This window comes from Anser anser, assembly GCF_964211835.1.
Source record: "Anser anser genome assembly, chromosome: 4".
NCBI lineage: Eukaryota > Metazoa > Chordata > Aves > Anseriformes > Anatidae > Anser > Anser anser.
The window spans coordinates 16381832-16403371 of record NC_139724.1 but is presented as its reverse complement, the minus strand read 5'-3'; the positions used below and the strand labels follow the sequence as shown (position 1 = coordinate 16403371).

General features: G+C 54.3%; 2 protein-coding genes across 3 annotated transcripts in view; one reads left to right on the top strand and one right to left on the bottom strand.

Annotated features, from left to right (window-relative positions):
- Window positions 1–2238, bottom strand: part of SEPTIN11 (septin 11) — a 66429-nt gene extending 64191 nt beyond the window's left edge. For both annotated transcript variants that reach the window (XM_083835272.1, XM_083835271.1), the window contains exon 1: window positions 2091–2238. In XM_083835272.1, the coding sequence (XP_083691398.1) occupies window positions 2091–2117 (27 nt within the window). In that variant the 5' untranslated portion in view covers window positions 2118–2238. The remainder of the gene's footprint in view (window positions 1–2090) is intronic.
- A 143-nt stretch (window positions 2239–2381) lies between these two features.
- SOWAHB (sosondowah ankyrin repeat domain family member B) lies at window positions 2382–9699 on the top strand. The gene has a single exon (XM_083835260.1). It carries the CDS (start codon window positions 7331–7333, stop codon window positions 9563–9565), a length of 2235 nt encoding a protein of 744 aa, XP_083691386.1. The 5' UTR covers window positions 2382–7330; the 3' UTR covers window positions 9566–9699.
- The last annotated feature ends 11841 nt before the right edge of the window (window positions 9700–21540 follow it).

Here is a 21540-nt window from a genome sequence, read left to right as displayed (position 1 = left end):
GGGATCCCCATCCAGGGCACTGCAAGCTTCCAGGCTGCAAGTGGCTTATCTCAGAGCGAGCGCAGATACCATCCGCACGCTTCCACCTAGACGCATGTTTAAGCATATGCATGGCTTTCATCAGCTGAGAGGTCCCATGGCAGCTCCCAGCACCAGTGCTGCAAAAGCTTTGCTTATGCATGCCTTTGCATTTACATGCTGAGATCAGCCTCCATTAAGTCAAATGAAATTACAGGCAGTGCATTACACATGTGCCTTCACATCTGTGGGATCGGGGCCTTAAAATGAAAGCCACCCATCCTACCAAAACACGCCCTGCTCAGCTACAATTAAACACAGACACTTCAGAGCAGCTTGCTGAAGTTCGTTTTTTTATGCATGCTTTTACAATTAGCATAATGTTGTATCCTGCCAGGACGTAAAAGGTTGTGACTCAGGAATGTTATCTTGGTTTTTAGAAATCAAACTCACTCATTTCTAGTTTCATTCCTTCCCTTAATTCTACCCCCCTCGCTCCTTCCAATGACACACACCACTCAGCACCCTTACAAAATCTGGTGATTAGGCTGAGAGAAGCACTCACCACTTCTGCCTCGCTCTCCCATGTAGTTAACTGTTTCTTCAGGTTCCCTGCCACCTCCCCAGCTCCGCAGCAGCAGCAAAGAGGCAGGGGAGAGGATGAGATAAGGTAAAGGAGATGATATGCTCAGCACCTACCGGATGCCAGCCCACTGTCCTTTACTTTGCCATCATCCCAGGGTAAAACAACTCTTTGAGAAGTACCCATCCGGTGCCTGGTCTGCCCACCGGCTGCTCACGAGGAAGCCGAGTCCCCTCGCCCTTCCCTCTCCCACACACATGCTTCCCACCCCAAGGGATGCTTTATTCCGCAGCCGGCCCCACCGGGCTGGACTCAACAGCACATGGTCTGCATTTAGCTGAACCACTACACAAGTCTCTGCAGATGCTGCTCTGGGATTGCGAGGGGACTGCCATTCACCAAAACCAGGAGAGGCTCAGTTTAACGTAACGAAGGAAGAAAAGCAGCGCACAGCGCACGCACGAAAAAACAGCAACCACATCTTGCAATAAACCACTCCCAAGCCCATTCACACGCTGAGGTCGCTACTCCACACAAAGCAAAACGGCTCCGCTTCACAGTACCCTTCAGCCTGCCCTGAACACCAGCCGAAGCAGTGATTTCAAGGCATCTTTTTCCACCGAAACAGAAACTGCAGCTTCCAAGCGCATTTTAGACCTCACAATCAAGCAATCATTTCAGAAGCAGCTTTATAAACAGCCGGGATAATTTATAGGTATTCTGCTCACAAACATCAGCTCTCGTTTTGCTTCGCAGCCTAACTTCCCCACCTACAGCCTCACCATTACCACCACCTTCACACATTCCCGTGCCGCATCAGAGGAGCCATACAGCCCGGCAGCACATCGTAAACCCTACGAGAAACCGTCTCGTCCCGGTCCCACCTTGAAGGCAGGCCATTTGCTCGCTGCCAGAAGGAGCCACATTCAAGTCCCCGGCTGGCGGGCAGCGTCTGCTTTGCTCCCAAGCACCGCAAAAGTTACAGGCAGGTCGGTCAAGTCTGTCTCCCTCCCCCGGCCGCCGGGGCACAGGAGCGCGCTCGCCCCGGAGCTCCATCCACGTTTCTGCACGCCCGCTTCAGGACACAGACTTTCCCCCACCCGCACCAGCATCTGTCGGTTTCTGCGTGTGTATGGGGGGGGGGTCTTCTATTTTTTTCCCCCTCTCTACACGGGGGAAACCCTTTGTCCCTCTCGGCAGAGACGTAAAATAGCGAGCCTCCCCTCCCCTCCCGGCCGCGCCGGAGGACGCGAGCCACGCGTGTCCCCGCAGGCTCCCACGCCGGGGGGGCGCCCCGAGCCCCCTCTCCCCCTTCCCGGGGAGCCCCCGAGCGCAGCCCCGGCGGGAGCAGCCCGGGACCCGCCGGGGAGGAGCCGCGGCCCCGAAAAGTTCCGCGCCGAGCGCGGGGCAGGGGCGCTAGCGGGGAGGGGGGACCCCGCGGCGAGCCCGCCCGGCCCCCGCCCGCCCCGCGACCCCATCCCGCACCCACCGCCGGTCTGCCCACGGCCACGGCCATCGCTGCGCTCCCCGGCCCTCCTCCCGGCTGCCTGCTAGGGCTGCAACATGGCCACCCGGCGGGCAGGGCCCATGCGCAATGCGAAGGGGCCGGGCGGCGAGGCGGGCCCCCCCCGGCCCTCCCCCGGGGCCGCCCCGGCCGGCCGCGGCCCCCGGCCGGGCGCTGCCACCCCCCCGAGGGGCTGCTGCCACCCCCGGGTGGGGGACCCCGGCCCCTTCGCCACGTTCCCCCCCCCCCAAGCGCGGCGGGGAGGTGCTGGAGGCAGAGCTCCCCCTGCTCCGGGGACCCCTGCGAGGAGGTGGCCGAGCCTGGGAGCGGCCAGGTCCCCCCGGTGCCCTTTGGGGCTAGAGGACGGGGACGTTTCTGGAGGTGAGGCTGTTTGCTAGCAGGAGCCCCCAACACCGTAAAGACCTCCGGAGGGTGAAGCCAGGCACCCCACGCCTCTTGTTTCTCCTTGATCTCACCACAGCACACCTCTACTGGGTTTTTCAACACCAGTAACGAGCTCTTGTTCTGCAGGAAGGGATTTCTGAGCACGAAGCGAAGCGCAGCCATCCCTCTGCTGCTCCTGTGGGCACAGCACGTAGTATCCTCAGCCCACGCCGCTGCATGGTGCCCTCCTGCCTGCACAAGCAGGGCTGAACGCAACACCTATGTCCGTAAGTCTTACACCAAACCAGCAGCAAACTGCGGGCCCTGGGTCAGGTCCTAGGGTGTTTTGCAAAGGCATAAAACCCCGAAAGGCAGAGGCCTGATTCTCTGCACGCGTAAAGGGCGTTACAGCTCTACCCGCTTAAGGGAGCATCCGAAGAGCAGAGGCAAAAAGACAAAAGGGTAAAAGCTAAAAGCAGCTCCTGCAAGTAAATCAGCAGTCAGTAAACAGGCCTTAATGGCATGCTTGGTATTCAAACACCCTCTAACCTAAAGGTTTTACCTTGTAACTCCAAAAGTCATCCTTGGACTGCTACAAAGAAGCACAAGGCTGTTTGCAGAGGCTATGAAGCCCAAGAGTTTCCATTCCTCAGCTCTTCTGACCATGTTTTGAAGTATGTGGGGAAGTGATTGTCCCCCTGTACTCGGCTTGGTGAGGCCGCACCTCGAGTACTGTGTTCAGTTTTGGGCCCCTCGCTACAAGAAGGACATGGAGGTGCTCGAGCGAGTCCAGAGAAGGGCGACATACTGGTGAGGGGTCTGAAGAACAAGGCTTACGAGGGGCGGCTGACGGGGCTGGGATTGTTCAGCCTGGAGAAGAGGAGGCTCAGGGGCGACCTCATCGCTCTCTACAGGTACCTTAAAGGAGGCTGTAGCGAGGTGGGGGTTGGTCTGTTCTCCCACGTGCCTGGTGACAGGACGAGGGGGAATGGGCTAAGGTTGTGCCAGGGGAGGTTTAGGTTGGATGTTAGGAAGTACTTCTTTACTGAAAAAGTTGTTAGGCATTGGAATGGGCTGCCCAGGGAGGTGGTTGAGTCACCATCCCTGGAGGTCTTTAAGAGATGTTTAGATGTAGAGCTTAGTGATATGGTTTAGTGGAGGACTGGTTAGTGTTAGAGGTTGGACTGGGTGATCTCGGAGGTCTCTTCCAACCTAGATGATTCTGTGGTACTTGAGCATGGCCCTGCTGCCTCAAACTGCCCAGCAAAGGAAGGGGATGCAGCACCACCACTCAGCTCCTCTCCCTCCCTCCTTCCCAGCAGGGGTTTGAGGATCTGCACCTGGGCACAGGTGTGCAGCCTTCGTTAGCAAACCAGCTGCACAAAAAGCTAGTGGGCTTTCTCCCAGTAACATGGGTTTGGGGAGCACAGCTGAACAACATTTACACAGCTCATATCCTAAGGAGGCTGCTCTGTTCATCTCATCGTCTCGCTCTTGTAGCAAGTTCCTCCTCCTGCATGCAAGGCTCCAGGAGAGGTGCTGAGCACACCTGTGCTGGGACCAGTGCAGCCTCTAGTGGAAACCTGGTGGTGATTTCCAAAGAGCTGCCCTTGTTGCACCTGTGAGTGAGGCGGACAGCTTCCCCTCCTGTGAGTCAGCGGCTTGCACGACACTCCTCCATCAGCACAACGCAACTAATGCAAAGATCTCCGCGTGTGCAGAACCCCGACGTGACTCACCACCGAGGCCAGGAGAGCTGTGGCCGTTTTCTCCCTGACACCCGTGTGTACAGACCTTCCTGAGCATGGCTGTTCCTGATGAAGGAGTAGGAACTAAACCCCATCAAGTCAAGGAAACGTGCTGCAATCTCTCTAGATCTCAGCTAGCGTAGTTCCTCACATTCCTAGTGTTCAGTGGGAAGAAGCAGACCCCTCGCTCCTACAAGTTTCATGGCTGCTGCTGACAAACGCGTCCCTGTGCAAAGGGAAACGCCAGCCTTTCATTCTAGAGACCCTGTGGGAACTGACTGAATTTTTCCAAAGCTCTTTTGCATCATTTTGCTGCAGCAGCATGTCATTGCTTTACCGACCTTTTATGTCAGCTGCGGGGCAATTTGTCAGATTACAGGGGATGAGAAAATACACAAGCAGACGCGGAACTCAGGTTAACTTTCCTCCTGTTTAAAATCAACCGCAGGTACATAGCTCCCTAACACCATCTTGTACAGCAGCAGGAGGCTACAAGACGGAGTGGTGAGCTTATAATTTTGAAATACTGCTTGAGCCTGCTCCCACTTTGTGATTAGCACTACTCGTAACTTACTCAAATGTCACCTGAAGAGACCTGTTGTGTCCAGAGCCCCCAAAGATGGCAAGAATGGGGTAAATTCAGTCTTTCTGAAGACTCTCACCCACAACCAAAAGTGACCAATTTACAGACAGCATAAACTGTCACAGGATAAGGGAGACAACAGTCTCTTTAAACCTCTCAGTGTGCAGCAGACAAAGAAGAGACTGCAGGTAGCAGAGCAGCACATCTTCTTGCCGGCATGCAGCATTACACCCCCTTAATCCCCAAATGGGATTTGCAGCCGAGGCTGTAAGGGGAGAGACCTGCACCAGCCTCTGAATCAACACAAGCTACTCATTCAACACTTTTTTGCGGGTGCCTCCCAAGGGTATCCAAGCTACCCAGGAAGCGCGGCGCTCCCAGCCAGTAGGACTGTCAGGCGAGATGCGTTAGCGTAACCCACGTCACTCAAACAAGCTCAGCGAGGTTTTTCCATCCATACAGCATTCAGCGTCAGCCTCAGTCCCGCAGATACTCCAGCAGTCGCTTTGTGCTGCCTGAGCGTGTTCCTCTGCCTTCAAGAACACAGCTTGCAGGGCGAGAGCTGGCGTTTCTCAGGAGAAAAGCCTTCCAGTTCACAGCCAGTGCCGGGCTTATGGTAAGTGAGGTAATACTTCCCAGTGGTGCTTAAGTGGAAATGCAATATCAGGGAAAGCTGTAAAATGCCTCCTGCTTACATCTGAGTTCATTAAACCCAAACAACATTTTCATAGTAATGCTGTCATTTGCCACTGTTATTTACTTGGATTTTTTATCTTCACAATCTCTCCTCCTCTCTTGTTTGTGATCACAATTATATCATTATGCTCCGCGCACCGCATCTCAACCACTTCTGCTGAGGGTGTGCTGCCATCAAACACAGAGTTGTGAATGCAATTTAGAGCTCAGGAGGAGGAGAAAGGTGTTTATGCCTTCAAAAGCTGTACCAAAGGCATGTGCAGGATGTTAAAATATTAACTTTTCAGATATCACACCCCCCTTCTCCCAGCACCTGCGCCCTCCTCAGATGAACGCTTCCGATAGGATGTAACCGCACTCTCCTGCTCCGCACCACAGTAAAAACCCCAATCAAGATGTGGTGTAGCACAAAAGTGCAGTTCCTCTTGCTGCTGCCACCTAAGCAACCCACAGCTTGGCACGCTGCAAAACTCTCCTGATACACTGCCGAAACTGTAACTTCTGCCCCAGAAACTTAGAAGTTTCTTTTGGGGCTGCCCCCACTATTCCAGAGGTTACATTTTAGCAGTCCTGCAGCTCCACAGTGCAATTTATCATGCAAACCAGCATGGTAATGTACTGTGGCAGAAACGAATCGTCCAGAATCAGCAATTCAGAAGCGCAGACCTGTGCAGCTTACTTTCTGGAGAGCAAAACCACCACACACATCCGCTCTCGCAACCTCAACTGTTATCCTAAGGTTTCGCGTTACCAAAGCACAACTTGCAAGCCCACGCACAACATCTACTGCAATCTCTGCCTCGGGTTTGCGAAGGTTGTGTGCGCGCTTCTGGGTTTGCAGTGGCTGTCCAGAGGACAGCCAGCTAAAAATATTTCTGGTCACCTGAGAGCCTGCCATAGAGATGACTTCTGGAGTGTGACTGAGGGCCTGATCCAGACTTCTTCAAAGCCAGAGAGTCTGTACGGAGCTCAGTCCCTCTGTGCCTCTACTCCCTGACTGCAAGACACAAAATAAATAAATAAATAAATAGATAGATAAAACAGAAAAAAAACTCTCTCACACACTTTCCTCCCAAACTCCTTGGGACAGGGCTGTCACTTGCCTGGTGCGTACGGGGCACGTTGCCCACCGGGCCACTGACCTTATCCGTGCTTCTCAGCTGTGATGTACACACGAGCGGTAATAGTATTAGAGACACATAACCAAAATCAGATCCCCAGGCTCTAGTGAAGCCCTGTCTGACCTCCCTCAGCCCCACAGTGAACACGGAGATGATATGAGACGAAACCTGACTCGAGGCACTCGTGGGGCTTGTGTGCAGCTGTCATATGGGGGCACAATGCCCGGCAGGTGTGACAACGGCCACCCTGACCATCGCTGCATCCCGTTCGTCCCCGTTCATTGCCAGCTCTCACGAGCCACAGAGTCCCCCAACAGATACAAGGTCCTCTGGCGGTGGCTGGGCCCAGCCCTGCTCAGGGGGGCTCACAGGGAGCTCTGAGGACAGCAGAGGATGGAGACCACCACCAGCTCACCATCGAGACGGATTTCCCCGTGCCTCGGTGGCACTGACAGCTCAGTGTCCAGCTAAAACGACCCGTCTCCCCGGCGCACGCCAGCAAATCGGGGTGGCGTGTCCTCGGCGCACCGCCGAGCCTGCTCCTGCCCCTCGCCTCCTCTTCCTCGCCACCCCGGGCGAGGGCGAGCGGGGGCGGAGAGGCACGGCGGGGCGGGAGGCGGGTTCCCCGGCCGGCCGCGGCTGCGGCTGCGGCAGCGCCCCGCCGTGCAGCGCCGAGCCCCGGGAGCTCGGAGGATGGCTCGGGAGCTGAGCCAGGAGGCCGTGCTGGACTTCTTGTGGGGGGCCGGCGGCCGAGCCCCCAACGCGGCGCTGCTCCGCCACTTCCAGGCTTTCCTCCGCGACCCGGCGCTGACGGACGAGCAGCGGGGGGAGCGCCGGGAGCGCTTCAAGCGCCTCGTCAACTCCGTGGCCACCGTGCACGCCGCCGCCCCCGGCGCCTCCAAGGACATCGTCCTCCGCCGCAGGTACCGCGACCTCCTCGACGAGGAGCTGCCGCCGCCGCAGGAGCACCGGCCGGAGGAAGAGGAGCAGGAGGAGAAGGAGGAGGACGAGGAGAAGCAACCCCCGCCGCCCCCATGCGAGCCCGGCCCGTCGGGGAAGGCGGTGGAGAAGGGGCTGCGGGACGGGGGGCAGCGCCCCCCTGCAGCCGTGGTGGGGGGCTGCGCCTCCCGGGGCCGCGGGGGGCTGTGCTGCGAGTGCCGCCGGGCGCTCCGCGATGCCGCCGCCCGGCCGCCCCCCTACCGGAGCCGGCCGCTGGCTTTGGGGCCGGGGGCGCCGCTCTTCGTGTCCCCGCCGCCCTACCGGCCCCCGCAGCCGGCCCCCGCAGCCGGCCCGGCCCGCTCCCCGGCCCTTCCCGGGGGGCTGCCGCCCTCTGGGGCAGCCCCCGCGGGGTCCCTGCCACCACCGGACCTCAGGGGGCCGCTCCCAGCTCGGTCCCAGCCACTGCCCCCGGGCCCCAGGCTGTCCCCATCCCAGTCCCCACCGCTGCCCGCCGCCCGCCTGCCCCTACCCAAGGCCCTGCCACCCTCAGCAGGCTCAGGGGTACAACCCCCCACCATGCCGTCCCAGCCCCTGCCGCTGCCCCCGGGCCCCAGGCTGCCCCCGTCCCAGTCCCCACCGCTGCCCACTGCCTGCCTGCCCCCTCCCAAGGCCCCGCCACCCTCAGCAGGCTCAGGGGTACAACCCCCCGCCGGGCCATCCCCGTCCCTGCTGCTCTCACCGAGACCCAGGATGCCACCCCCCGGCAGGCCACCCCAACCCTGGACCCCGCAGCCACCCCGCCGGGAGCCACCCCTGTCACAGGCCCCGCTGTGTCGGTCAGCTCCGGGGACGCTGTCCCTGTCCCAGTCCCAGTCCCTGCAGACACTCACTGCTGAGCGCTCCCCATCCCAGACCCCACTGCCTTCATCGTGCCCGGATGCGTTACCCTCCACCCGGCTGCCCCCGTCCCAGTCCAGGTCCCTGCAGCACCTCCCCACCAGCCCGTCCCCATCCCCACCGCGGCCAGAGGGGCCCAAGGCGCTGGCCCCCGATGGACCAGCACGGTCCCGAGCCCCGCTGCTGCACACCCCCGGACTGCCCTCACCCCTCACCCCGCCACCACCAGCCAGCCCCACGGTGCTGCCCCCCTGCTCCCAATCCCCCCCACTGACCCCCATGGGGCCACCTCCACCCCCGTCCCTGCAGCCACCCCCGTCCCAGGCCCTGCTGCCAGCCCCAGGACCACAAGCCCCGGAGAGCAGCCCCGCAGCCCCGCTGCCTGTCTTCAGGAGCATCAGGTGCCAGCTTGCATTGCTGGAGGTGCAGGGCGTCCCCGCGTCGCTGCTGGACGACAGAGGGGGGCTGCCCCGCACCCTGCCCTCCAAGAGCTCCCCCGTGCATGCCCCAAACCGGGGGCTGGCGGTGCCACTGGGGCGGCGGGAGCACGCCTGGCTCGTGGCGGTGTCGGCGGGGCGCTGGGCCCAGGTGCGGGGGCTTTTCCTGGAGGAGCCGGAGCTGGCCCTGCAGCGGGACTTCATGTCGGGCTTCACGGTGCTGCACTGGCTGGCCAAGCACGGTGACGGGCCGGGCCTGCAGGAGCTGGCAGAAGCGGCGCGCCGGGCCGGGCTGTCCCTGGACGTGGACGTGCGGTCGGGCTGTGGGTACACTCCGCTGCACCTGGCCGCCATACACGGCCACCAGCTCGTCATCAAGGTGCTGGTGCTGCAGCTGGGGTGCCAGGTGCAGGTGAGGGACGGCAGCGGGCGCCGGCCCTGGGAGTACCTGGGCAGCAACACCTCCGGCGAGATCTGGCAGCTCCTGCAGGCGCCCCGGGGCACGATTATGTTCCCCACGCAGCCCCTGGCCCGCAGCGTGTCCTCCGTCAGCAAGGCCTCGCTGCCCGCTGGCAGGGCGACGCTGACCGCCTGCCTCAAGCCGCAGCGCAGCCGCGGGGCAGCGTCCCACCGAACGGGCAGCGAGAGTGACTGAGAAACAGCCCCCCAGCACCCCTGCCACTGGAGACGCACCGAGGGGAAGCCAGGCGGGCACAAAGAGCTGCGAAGCAGGCTGGATCTCTTGAAGAATGTACTCTTAAATTATTGCAATGAAACGTTATCTGAGTCTCTCTGCTCTCCCTCCAATTTCTTGCTTTTCTACGAGTGAGAGGATGTGACTCCTCGCCTGAAAACACGTCTGAACCTGGGGAGGCAATCTACGGGGCAGGCACCAACTGCTGGGTCCACCAACAACTGCCAGCTTTTGTGGGACTGTGGGTTTGGGGTCTCAAGCTCCGCTGTGATGCTCACAGCCTCCCAACCAGGTCAGAGTGTTCCAGGGACAGCTCGCTGTTAGTCCTGGGGCTTGCAAAACGCTTGCTTACACCACCGAAATTCTGGGGAGTAGCTCTGGCTCCCTTTCTAATCCCGGCAGATTAAGGATGAGCCCCACCATTAAAAATGCGGTTGGTCTAGGTCCGGCCTTCCAGCAAGAGCCCTCGGAGAGCGACTGTGGCAGAGGGCGGCAGCCAGAGAGCCACGAGGGGAGGAGGGTGTTAACACACCCGCCCCGTTCCTCAGCCCTTCTCGCCCACCAGTCCCCGCAGAAAGGAATGCAGGGCAGCACCGCGGCCCCACTCCTCCCCACAACTGCCCCGGGCTGCCCGGCAGCGCCGATACTGCCCCTTCTTTCTGTGTGCTGTTCCTCACCCCGCAGGACAGGGAAGTGGCACCCATGTTGTGGCTCCAGAGGCCCATTCCCACACCTCAGGGACACAGGGAATCACCGCAGGGATCCGGGTTGGACGGACAAGGAGCTGTGCCTTGGCGCGGGCCCCAGGCTCGTGGGGGGAAGGCAGCGTTGCAGTCAGAGCTGTGTTTCCCCAGACACCCCAGTCCTAAATTGCCTCAGAGGTGTTTCGGGGATGAATGGGGGTCCAGGTGCAAGGAAATGACATCCAGCATGGTCATTCTTGAGGGCTTTCAAACCACAAATGGGCTTTAGGAATCCCACTGGATTAAGAGTATTACCTGCGGGAGGTGGGACTGCTGATGTATTTGAGGTTTGTGCCTAAATGTCTGCAGTTTCAGGGAGGAACAGGACCCAGGGCGGCAGAACCTGACCATTGCATAACATGCGTGCCGGGGAATGCCTCGAGTCCGCGTTCGAGCCATAATTGAGGTCTCCACTCTGCTTGGGGTTTATTTGAGGGAGGAACTCTTTCCTTGCAGAAGGGAAGTTCATCTGTCTGTCTCTGTGGCCACAAAAGGTAGTGGCCTTTTTCCAGCCCAGTTTTCTCCTTTTTGCAAGGGAAAGAGCGAACTCAGCAAACCAAGGCAGCATCCTGTGAACAATTACTCCTTGCTCTGAGAAGAGTTCAATGCTAACTTGAACTCGTAAGAAATTCAGCTCTGACATGACCGCTGAGCCATTGGCACGGGCACCCGGAGGGCTCCCCAGGACTCCAGCTGCAGCAGGAGTCCTCGGTGTCTCCCTTCCTCTTACTTCCAGCTGGGGGCTGGAGCCTGGATTAACGCAAATGTGCAAAGCAGCTGTTGCTTGTCAAAGTCTGTTCCACCACATTCAGAGCTGTTGCCACAATTCACATCACACACCAGGCTCCCTTTGGAAAGTGCTCTCTAAAGGCTTCCGTGAGCCTCAGCTATAAGCCCTAAAAAGCAACCTGCTGATGGGGGGATACCAGGAATGCCACCAGAGGCTTGGCATACAGAGAGCTTCAGGGAAGAAATACAAAAAGAAAGACATTTGTGAAGAGACTAGAACTAGCTGAGGGGACAGGACACACACATTGTGCAATCAGAAACAAGGCTCCTTCCCTGGAGTGGCCATTACCCCTCCTCTGTCTGGTGGAGAGCATCCTTCTGCTCACAGACACCCAAAGCTTCTGAAGCAGATGGTTTTGCCCCCTAATATCTCTGGCATTACTAAGGCAAAGACTGAGAAGGACAATGTTACCTTGGGATTCTCCTTTTACAGTCCTTCCATGACCTTTCTCCATGACGCAAATCTAAGTAACACTTTTTTTTTTTTTTCCTGCACGCTGTTGCAGACCTTGTCTGTCATCCTTTTAAGAGCAACTTTATCTCCCTAGCAGTATTTCAGTTCAGCAGCCCAACAAAAACCTGGGAAGGCATTTTGCAAACACTGTTCACTCACCTGTGGGGATGACACAGACAAGCTGCATTCCCCAGTTTTTACATTATAAGGCAACCCACAGGAAGCCTGGAACTGCAGAAACCTTTCCCGGTGCACATTCACTCTTTTTCATCCTAGAGTTACTAAGTTCTTAGACCGCTGACACTGGTAATATTGCACACTACACGGTTTTGTAAAGCAGTCAGTCGCTGCTTGTGGGAATTACCATTTGTTCACCCCTCAGAAAGCCTCACCCTCCAGGTTTGCTTTCACAGAAAGGGTGAAATTGATCTCCAGCCCGTTACGGTCAGCAGGCAGCATGATGCAGGCATCCTAGGCTCAGTCCCCCAGGAATAACCCACTCATGGACACACACACGTGCAGCCTGAGCATCTCTGCTTCAGAGTGCCCCTGACCTCCTTGCTACTTACTCGTCAGCCTGCCTGGCCCCTTCCACTTGTGTGCACGCGGCTGTTTCCTCATTACAGGTGGACGTGGCTCCTCTGCTCACGCCCAATCCAGGCATCTGATTTTGCACCACCCTGAAACACAGGACGGCGCGGATTAATGCGCAGCAGGACTCTGCCCTCTCCTCACATCCCTTTTGAAAACACACCTCCCACTTTACAGCCGATGATGATAAAGTCCACCCCGCTGCTCTCCAGTGCTTATCTCTACCCATCTGCTTTGAACTCTGAGAGCCTTGTCCTTTATGGGAAGGGGGGGGACATTCACTCAGTAGCCTTTGCCCACCCCATACCTGTAAAACTCTGGGTCTTACCAAGTTAGCATGAAGGTAACCCTGAAAGTGCAATACCCCCTCTTCTCGTCACCTCCCTGCTGCGGGGCTGCGTGCTGCCATACTCACTCCCGGGATTGCTAAAAGCAAACAGCACAGCAGAGCCGGACATTCACCTGATTCATGGAGCTTCTGGTAAGGTCCCAATTACGTTTCCAGATTGTGACTCTGATTAGACTCATGCTGCAGCCTTTACTAACACAAGTTGCACAGGTGAGCTGGCAGTCCGATGCGACTGCTCAGCTATCAAGCCTTTGTTAGTCACAAACTGTCCTTTGCTCACAGGGTCTTCATCATTTTAGCTTGGTGGAATGACTTCTCAAGCCCCAAGAGTGTGCAAGGCTAGCATTTAAACCAGTAATCATTTATGCTGAGTGGGGTAAACCTCAAGTTGAGTCACATTTTATGGCAGAGCCATTCCTTGAAGATATGAAGCTCCTCCCAGCCAGCAAATGAAAGCTCTCCAGCTCTGAGGGAGCTTCCCATCTACAAACACACCAAACGTATGCGAAGCTTTCCAATCAAAGAGCAGCAGGCTGGTAACAAGCTACCATGCTTCAGGGTGGTTGATTTTTTGCTTTTAAACAAGCCTCTGGACAAGGGCTGAATACAAGAGCAGCTGTCGTACCTCAGCTCATGCACCCCAGAAGACTTTTATGCAATTAAAAGGCATTCTTTGGCAAAGCAGATAAGCAGCACAGCAGAATGCCGGTAACATAAGCTAATGGCAGGACACGCTTTGTACCACAGCACCTTTCTGAAGCAGCGAGGAAGGGAATTTGCAGTCAAAAATGCACGCATCCAGGAATCCATCACACAAGATCTACTTTGTTCTACTGTGACAAACGCCAATGGGTTTAAATTATTTATATACAACTCCAGAGTGAGACGAACGTCTTGCAGATTTTAAACAAATAATGAAACAAGCCCGATTGCTATTAAATCTTGTTAAAGTTAGCATTTCTGATGACAACATGTCCTGCAAGTAGAACCAGGTGGCGGGTTAGCAGGGTGGGCTTTGCAAGAAGGAAAAACCAATTAACTGTGGAATTTTCTGCAGTAAATATCCCCATTAAAATCAGAGTTGTTAGCCCTTCAGAGGAAACGATATTGTCTCTGGAAGCTAAGTTGCATTGCAAAGCACTGGAAGTTGAATTCTCAGTTTAGCCAAAACAGTACCCTTTATCCCCAACGTAAGCTATATAAGCAGACAAGTAGATTTGTTTTACAGTCAGCAGGGAAATACTTAGAGATATCAGCTTAAACTGATTTAGCAGAAACATTTAATGATGCTATGTTCAGGAAAACTATCCAAAGAACTTATTTGAACTAAAAAATAAAAATAATTTAAAAAAACATTAGCTCAAAATAAACATCTTTAACAATAAAAAAAATACAGTAAACAACAACATTCCCACCTCAAAAATGTCTAAGACTATCTAAAGATATTCTTCCCTGATCTGCATGTCCCAAGTCACATGTATAAGCCCCAAACCTGAACAAAATAATAGTACCTATCCCCTTGTATAGCCTCAGTGGTGGGTATAGTCTGCTTAAAAGGAGGCTGGGGAAGGCTTCATTCCTACCCTTTGCAGGGTTTGCTTCCTGAGGTCTTGTAGTTTGCCTAGAGAGCAGCAGCAGGAAGGGGAATTAGCAAGAAAGAAAAAAAAAACAATTTCATTGGCATCGTTTTGCAGTTAGGGAAACATGGTTGTGTCTTAGTTATGCAGATTTTAAAATAAAAGGGACTTTATCTTTTTGTAGGGAGAGTATAAAATGGATATGGGGGAGAGGTAGGAAACCGTTGGAACAGAGCATGTTATTCCTGACTATAAGAAAAGGGTTGTAAAAAGGAGAGTATCTTAATCCTTAGAGGGAGGGAAAAGGAAAAGAAAACACAGGAAAAAGATACAAAAAAAGCAAGCTGTTTTAAGAGGTGTTGGATAGGAAAAATAATGCACTTCCTTGCATAACTGAAGTGCTAGTGTTAGCCAGATCTGGTAGAGAGGTCAGAGCCTTAGGTAGCTGAGTGTCTGGGTGCACCGGGTGCTACCAGGTGCTGAGGCACCAGTTACCTGCCTCACCCACCGCAGCAAGTGCCAGGGCAACAGCCTGCCTGCCTCTAAAGATGGAATATCTTGTGAAGGCTTCACTCCCTTCACCAGAGCAGGCAGCCTGACCTGGTGGGGCAAACCTGGTTCTGGAGAGCTTAAATAATTCAAAGGGCAGGGTACTTAAAAATATGTATTGGAGCTATGCAAAGCTAGGGTACCCGTGTTCCTAATGTGTGCCAGGGCTCAGGACTGTGCTCCTGTACAGCCTGCTCATAAAGAGCGAGCAAAGCAAGAAAAGCTGTGTTTATTTCTGTCATATATCTTTATTGGGCTTGTTAGCGTCTCTTCAGCCCTGATGGCATTGAAGGGGAACACAAAACAACACGTACCATACTGTTCTGATACAGACTCCCCGTGCTCTTGCCTTTGCGTGGTGGGGTTTGCTAGGCAGGTGCCCTGTGTTGGTTCACATGGGTGTAAGCTGGCTACTTAAAACCAAGGCTTTCTTAGTGTCACGGTTGCTGCTGTGGAGGAAACAACCATCAAACCCATCACAAGTTCCTCCACACAAACACGTCAGTCTGCGGTGGCTGGTCCTTAGTTCGTGTCTGTAATGCTGCTGTGGGAAGCAGTGACCAAGGCTGCTCAAGGTGTGGCACCACAGCTGCCGCTTGCTGCTGGGCCTCTGTCAAGTTGGTTATGGGTTTAAATCTTTTCTTTCAATTCTCCTGAGGCACAGCTATGGCCACGAGGAATAAACCCATGGATGTGATAACAGCAAAGGTGTTTTGTTGTACCTGAGGTAGCCCGGAGTATTTTATTAGAAGTGGGAGCCAGGAGAATTTGCAGCAGTGCCCCATGCCTGGGTTCCTGTAACTCAGCGGGTGACAAATAGCTTTGCACAGCCAAGCACGGGGTGGATGTTATCACAGGTTGTCCAAAGTCCACGTGGCAGTTGCATGCCAACGGGTAAACAGAAAGCACTGCTTAGGGGAAAGGGGAAGGTCTTGAGGCTTGCTTACTGCAAGCACAGAAAACACTTACTGGGGAGCGTGGTGTTGTCACAGGGACGCAGAGCTGGGCTCCCTCCACCAACAAGCACTTCGCCCTCCTTATCTCCCCTGTTTCTCACTGCGCTGGGACAGTATCTGCAGTGCGAGGATTTGGGCTATTCATTCATCAGAGGTAGATGTGTGCGTGGGGCTGCAGCCACTGTCTGGGGGGCCGACAGCACCCTTGCTGTTCTGGCATCCTGTCCTTGCCCGCCAGCAGCCAGCACGGGTCCTTCAGTTTGAGTCTTTTGCTGGCCCTCGAACAAAACAGGGAGCTGATAAGGATGAGGGCAGGGCTTGTCCTCGGAGCCAGGTGGGGCAGGGGAGGGGAGTGGGGCCTTCAGAGCACAACATGCCTCAGTGAACCCAAGGATGAGGGCTGCTGCTCCCCCCGAAGGGCTTTAGCAGGGGCTGTGCAGAGCTCGGGGGCAGCAGTGTTGCCCCCAATGTACTCCACCACTGGCTTCCCTCTTGTAGCTTTGGCCTCCATGAGGCTTTTCTCCAGGGGAAGCCTGTGTGTCACTGTGCGTTGCTCCATATCCCTGGCTATGCCAGTGCCTCCGGTTCAGCCCACACATGCATCTGTGTACGCAGGCTGGGCAACCAGGGTGGGACCCTGCGCTGTGGCCTCGACCTCGCCCTGAGCCCGCACTGTGCCCTGAGTGAGGCGCTGTCCCTTCCCCAGGGGCTGTGCTCCTGCCAACGGGCACCAAGTCACCCCCACGAACTCCCCATGGCACCTGCTGAATACTGTCGGAGAGAGTGAAATGCTAACCTCCCGCACTAGAAGGGGATAAATTCCCTTATAAGAAACGTGTATAAAAGAGTTCAACTGCATTAGAAATTAGTCTTGCTCTTCCCCTACCTGGATAGTCTCTTACCTTAAAATACTTCAGCTGGGTTTCAGCTCTGTGCATGAGTCGCAAAATTAGTGACAGTAAAGGTGAAGCTTAAATCTTGATTTAACTTTTTTTTTGCTGGAGGTTCATACGGCACAAGCATGTTATCTTGTATTTGCTCTCCCCATCTCAGTTCTGCTCACTGCAGTACAAAGGCAAAGACAAGACCTGTGCCAGGCAGGAGACACCAGTTTGCAGCAAGCACAAGAAGCTGACAAAACTCTCTGAGATCCCTATGTATAAAGCCTCTTCCAGGAAGGGGCGACTGAGCAAATTTGTTTCATAACACATAGTGTGTATATGTTAAAACACATCTGTTTCCAGAAAAAGACGAGCAACTGCATGGCACTGTACAAAGTTATATATCTCCATGAGTAGATGTGGCTTAAATGATTTAAAAAAAAAAAAAAAAGGCAGTGAAATGCTCTTCCCAAGGCAGGGCAGCTCCTAGGCAAGTGGCTTTAATAAAGACCGTCCAGAGGAGGTCAGCAAGCCTGGCAGCACTGCCTCCAGGTAGAGACACGGATGGGCACAGACAAGGGAACGTACCCATTTTGCTTTGCATAAACCACGGAGCTGGTTTAGTCATCAGCTGAATGGCATGCTGGAGGAAAACCTTCATCTTTCGGTTCAGGCGTTCATTGCATTGCATTTGGATTTTTTCTTTTGCTTTACAAACACCGGGTAGGTGAGCGAAGCAAACAGTTTGCAGGTTTTCGTTGGTTTCTCATGGCTTCTTCACGCCAAGCCCACTCTTCCTGACAGCGCTCACCTACTGATTTCAGGTTGGATGGCTTTGTAGCTGCTGGGGGCCCTTCCTGGCACGGGGGTGACAAAACACCCCCGCACACAGATGCAGCACCTAGACGAGTCCCCTTCCTCCTGCTGGTGGCCGAGGGGAAGGGTGGATGTCACGGTGCTTGCCCTGGATTCTGCTATCGCTAGGATTTTTACAGGTGTGATGCTTGTTTATCCTTGGGCTGACGCTTCTGGAGCTGCTGCGGGATTATGTGCTGGCAAACCTGTCAGAGAGCTGGCTGCTCCTCCAGTGGGGAGCACAGGGTGCTGCCAGCTCCCACATACCAGCGAGGGCAGAGTCTCAGAGCGTGCCTTGGTGGAGTCTGCCACCTCTTGCTGACTAATGTGGTGGCGGCTGCATTAAGTTGTTCTGCTCTCACACTCGGGGCCATGGTGCAACCTGTGCCATGAGTCACAGCTGAGGCTCTCGCACAACTCGCCCTCTCCCAATTTCCTATTTCCTGTTGGTGTGAGAAATCCTGTCTGCCCTCCTTTTTCCTTGCATCCTACAGAGCTCAGGGCTCTCCACTGCTTCATCTCATCACGCCGTGGCCAGTTTCTTTAGGGACCCACCCAAGAGCTCCAAGCAAGAGCACAGCAGCCTTCAAGGGATTTAGGAGCAGGGTTTCTGATCTGCTCACAATGCTCAGTAATGACATTCTTGCTACCAAACAGAGTTTGTTGAACCACCACTTGCAAGTACATTTCTCAAGGTCTTTTTGTGCATGTGTATTTCTAACTGCCTTTCTTCTTCAGCTGTCACCCGAGAAATGGCCTGTCATCAATAACGGAAGACAACCAAAGTGATCTGCCTGCCTTTGATACCGATTTACAGCCTGAGCCTTTCCATAAAAAAGGTCCAGCAGCTACCTGGGCGGCTGGCAGCTGTGGAATGGCTGAAGACGTGCGCTGCATGTTAGATTACCCAGCCTGGCATTCTCTAACCCTAACCCTAACACCATCCCCAGCCCAGCCCAGTGTCCCTTAAGCCTGTGCTGCTGCAGCCATCCAGCTCTGTGTTGGTGGTTCTGCCTCTCGCCAGGGTCCAAGCCTAGCTTTGCAATGAGATTCCTGGGCTCGGGCACCAAAGCAATAGCCCAAAGTATCTGCAAGCTCTGGTGCTCGTGTTCACTGCAAGGAATATCAGTAGCCCTTGCGCTTAGTCCTGTGCAGAGGAGGTTGATGTGCTGTCTTAATGTTTCTCTGTTCCTCTTCCCACACGATCCCTGGCACCCACTGCAACTCATCAAGTGCTGATGCGCTGGTGCTCGCTCTGCTGGGAGAAGCTGCCCGGAGAACAGCAACCCACAGACACCAGTGAGGGGGTGGCAGCCACCACAGACCTCGTACCCGCACGGCAGCTGAAACAGCCAGTCTTCCTGCTCTCGCTGCTGGGGAGATGCTTGCTGGCCACGAAGCACCCTGGCATGGACGCTTCATGTTTTGAGGGCACTTCCCAGGCATTTTATGTGGGTGTTACTGTGGGTGTCACTGCCCTTGGTCTTGTCTTCTGCCTACTGTCGCAGCACTGCTGCCTCTAGCCTCATACAAATGCCTGGAGCAGCCACCAGCTGAGGAAAGCTGTGAGGGGATGTTGGCCGAGGTGCCTGGGTGACGTGTGTCACTGCCAGACAGCCGTACGGGAGTCACTCTGGTATAGGTCCGCGGGGGTTGCTCTTCCATGAAGAAGTCTCCATGCTTCTGCCTTGGTGGTTTTAATCACTGCTTTCAGATGACCTCCAAATGAAACTTCTGGTCAGCTTTTTTTATGACCTTCTCAGTGTCATGGCTTCTTGCCAGAACCCCCAGATCATTCCTGTTTAAACATCTTGTTTCTTGGGGCAGTGCCCTGCGTGACAGCCACCCCCAGCAGCTCTCTGTTCTCAGGGAGCTGCAACGTGGCTGCGGAGGGTCCATGCTCCTATACTGTAAGGCATTATGTTGCAAAATATTGACAGTATTTTATAATGTCAATAGGAGGCTTTTATAGCTCTTCTTAGAATGCTTCCCTGCATTAATTTGATTTAGCAATCAGCTGATGAAACCATTGTACTAAAGGGATCCAATAATGTTGGTCTTATACCTGAGTATATCTTTGGTTGTTGCACTTCAATAAACAGAGAAGATCGAAGCTTGTTTTTGAAGCAAGGGAGCCCTCGTGACACAAGATTTATTTCAGGTAAACTCTAAATCTGCTTGGAAAACATGTAGCGATGGAGAAGAGGGCAGGAAAGGAAGAAGCTTCACCCCAGGGAGGATCATTTTGAAGGCATTTTAGTATCTTGGGGATAATGGAGAGGGCTAGTGTTTATTCAAAGTTTGTTGCTACATTTTGTAATCAGCTTGCTCTTTCCAAGGCATTTTTCAAATACTGATTGACATATTTTTTTCTGCCTAAAACTTGAATTTGAAAAATTTGAGCCAGCTTTAATACAATCCTTTCTCACTGTGTGGGTGGCTCAGAGGAGACCAGTTCTGGCACACAAATGCCTTTGTGGGGAAAGAACTCCAGATGGTTTCAGTTTCTAAACCATCCTGGCATGTTGTACGTGCTATGTGACAGGCTAGAGAGCTCTGCTTAAGATTCGAGTCCAGCTTAAGATTGCTGAGAAGCTTTAGTGGACAGAAGACCAATGCAGAAGATTAGGTCCCGCTCTATCCCAAGTCAGTGTGAGGTATTTTTATCCTCTGATTTGAGCAAAGTTCCAAACAAAACCATTTTAGGGTCCTTCAGTACTAGGGAGACCTCTGCCTTGCAGGTTTTGCGTAGATGGACACAAAGAAAACCAAGCTTTAGAAAACAGTAGAAAGGAGAAATAAAAGCACCAACAGACATCACTTTTCTCAGCTGCTGAGAGAAAGCAAAGACATAGTCTGTACTGCATGAATCTGATGTATGGGGAAGGTGGGGAGGTTGACTTTGCTACTGCTTTTTTACCAGCAATCCATGTTACACTTGCCCAGGTTCCCCTGCACCTCTCCAGACTACCTGAGGACAAGCAGGCCTGGCAGTGTCTGTACCACGGACCTGTCATCTGCCACATGAGGTGACACAGATAGTCCTTCAACTCTTAGCTGGTACAGATCCAGTCCTTTGCCCTGGAATCAAGCAGATCTACAATTAGCCTTAAGAAAAGCAGCCCAGGTTTATTGCTAAAGCCCGGGAACTTCAGCTTTATGGATGGCACTGGGCGGTGGATGTTCACTTGTGAATGGGGCTAGCCCCCAACCTGTGTGCAGCCACCAGATGAAAGCTGCCCAGAAGGCATGCTCCAGCGGTGATCCCTCTCCACCAAGACACCCTTCTTTCAGCTTTCACTGGGACGGGTTTTGTTGCTTGTAATCTTCCTCCACTCCTACAGGGTCCAGCCCCAGCTAACAAGCTGTGCTGCCCGAGTACCTCAGGGAGGGGAACGCAGGTGCACTCCTTCCAGCTGTCCTCACATCTCGCGTGTTTGTAAACAAGTTCAAGGCCTGTACACATTTCATTCAGCTGGCTAGGGATAGGGGAGGTGTAATGGCCTGTCTCCTCTCACCAAGCCACCTTGCAGGTGATCGTGAGTTACAAATTAAACCCATCTTGTCTGGAGCTAGACCACAGGAACATATCGTGCCTGGAAAGTGCTGCTGAGGTATCCCAGGGAAAAGTGTTTCAGGGTGCGCTCCCTGTTGCAGAAGCTTGCAATGTGATCGTAGCTGTCATAAATGTAAAGTTAATATTGTAAATAAATACCAGAAATTGCCAGAGTTGTCAGACCTCTAGAAAATACACAGTTGGAGAGGGGCTGGCAGGTCTGTCCCAGGTGGTGTGCACCTTAGACACTAATGTAGTAAGAAAGGGGGAGGAGGGGTGGTCTAACCGTGCTGCTTTCATAAGTAAGTTGAGAGTAGCGGGCACCTCAAACAGGCAAACGTAAACAGCTCCTTAGAGATGCAGAAATAGACTCTGAGGAGGTGTTTGCCACCTGCACATTTATGAAGTATGGGGATATGCAAAAGTGAGAGAAACTCAAAATAACGAAGCCCCAGTTCTCCTAGGAAGCTAGCAACTTGCTCCCATTGAACCTGCTCCCCTGAGGGAAGAAACACGGGTATTGTCGGCTTGGGTCAGTGTTAATGAGGGATATAAAAATGATGAGGCTTACTTTAAATCCCACTGAAGGGATCAGCAAACTGCTTTCATTGCTCAGTGAGATGGTGCAAGAAGTTC

What these genes read in the sequence shown, in the direction of transcription:
- SOWAHB (XM_083835260.1), top strand. Translation starts at nt 7,331, where the DNA reads ATGGCTCGGGAGCTGAGCCAGGAGGCCGTGCTGGACTTCTTGTGGGGG.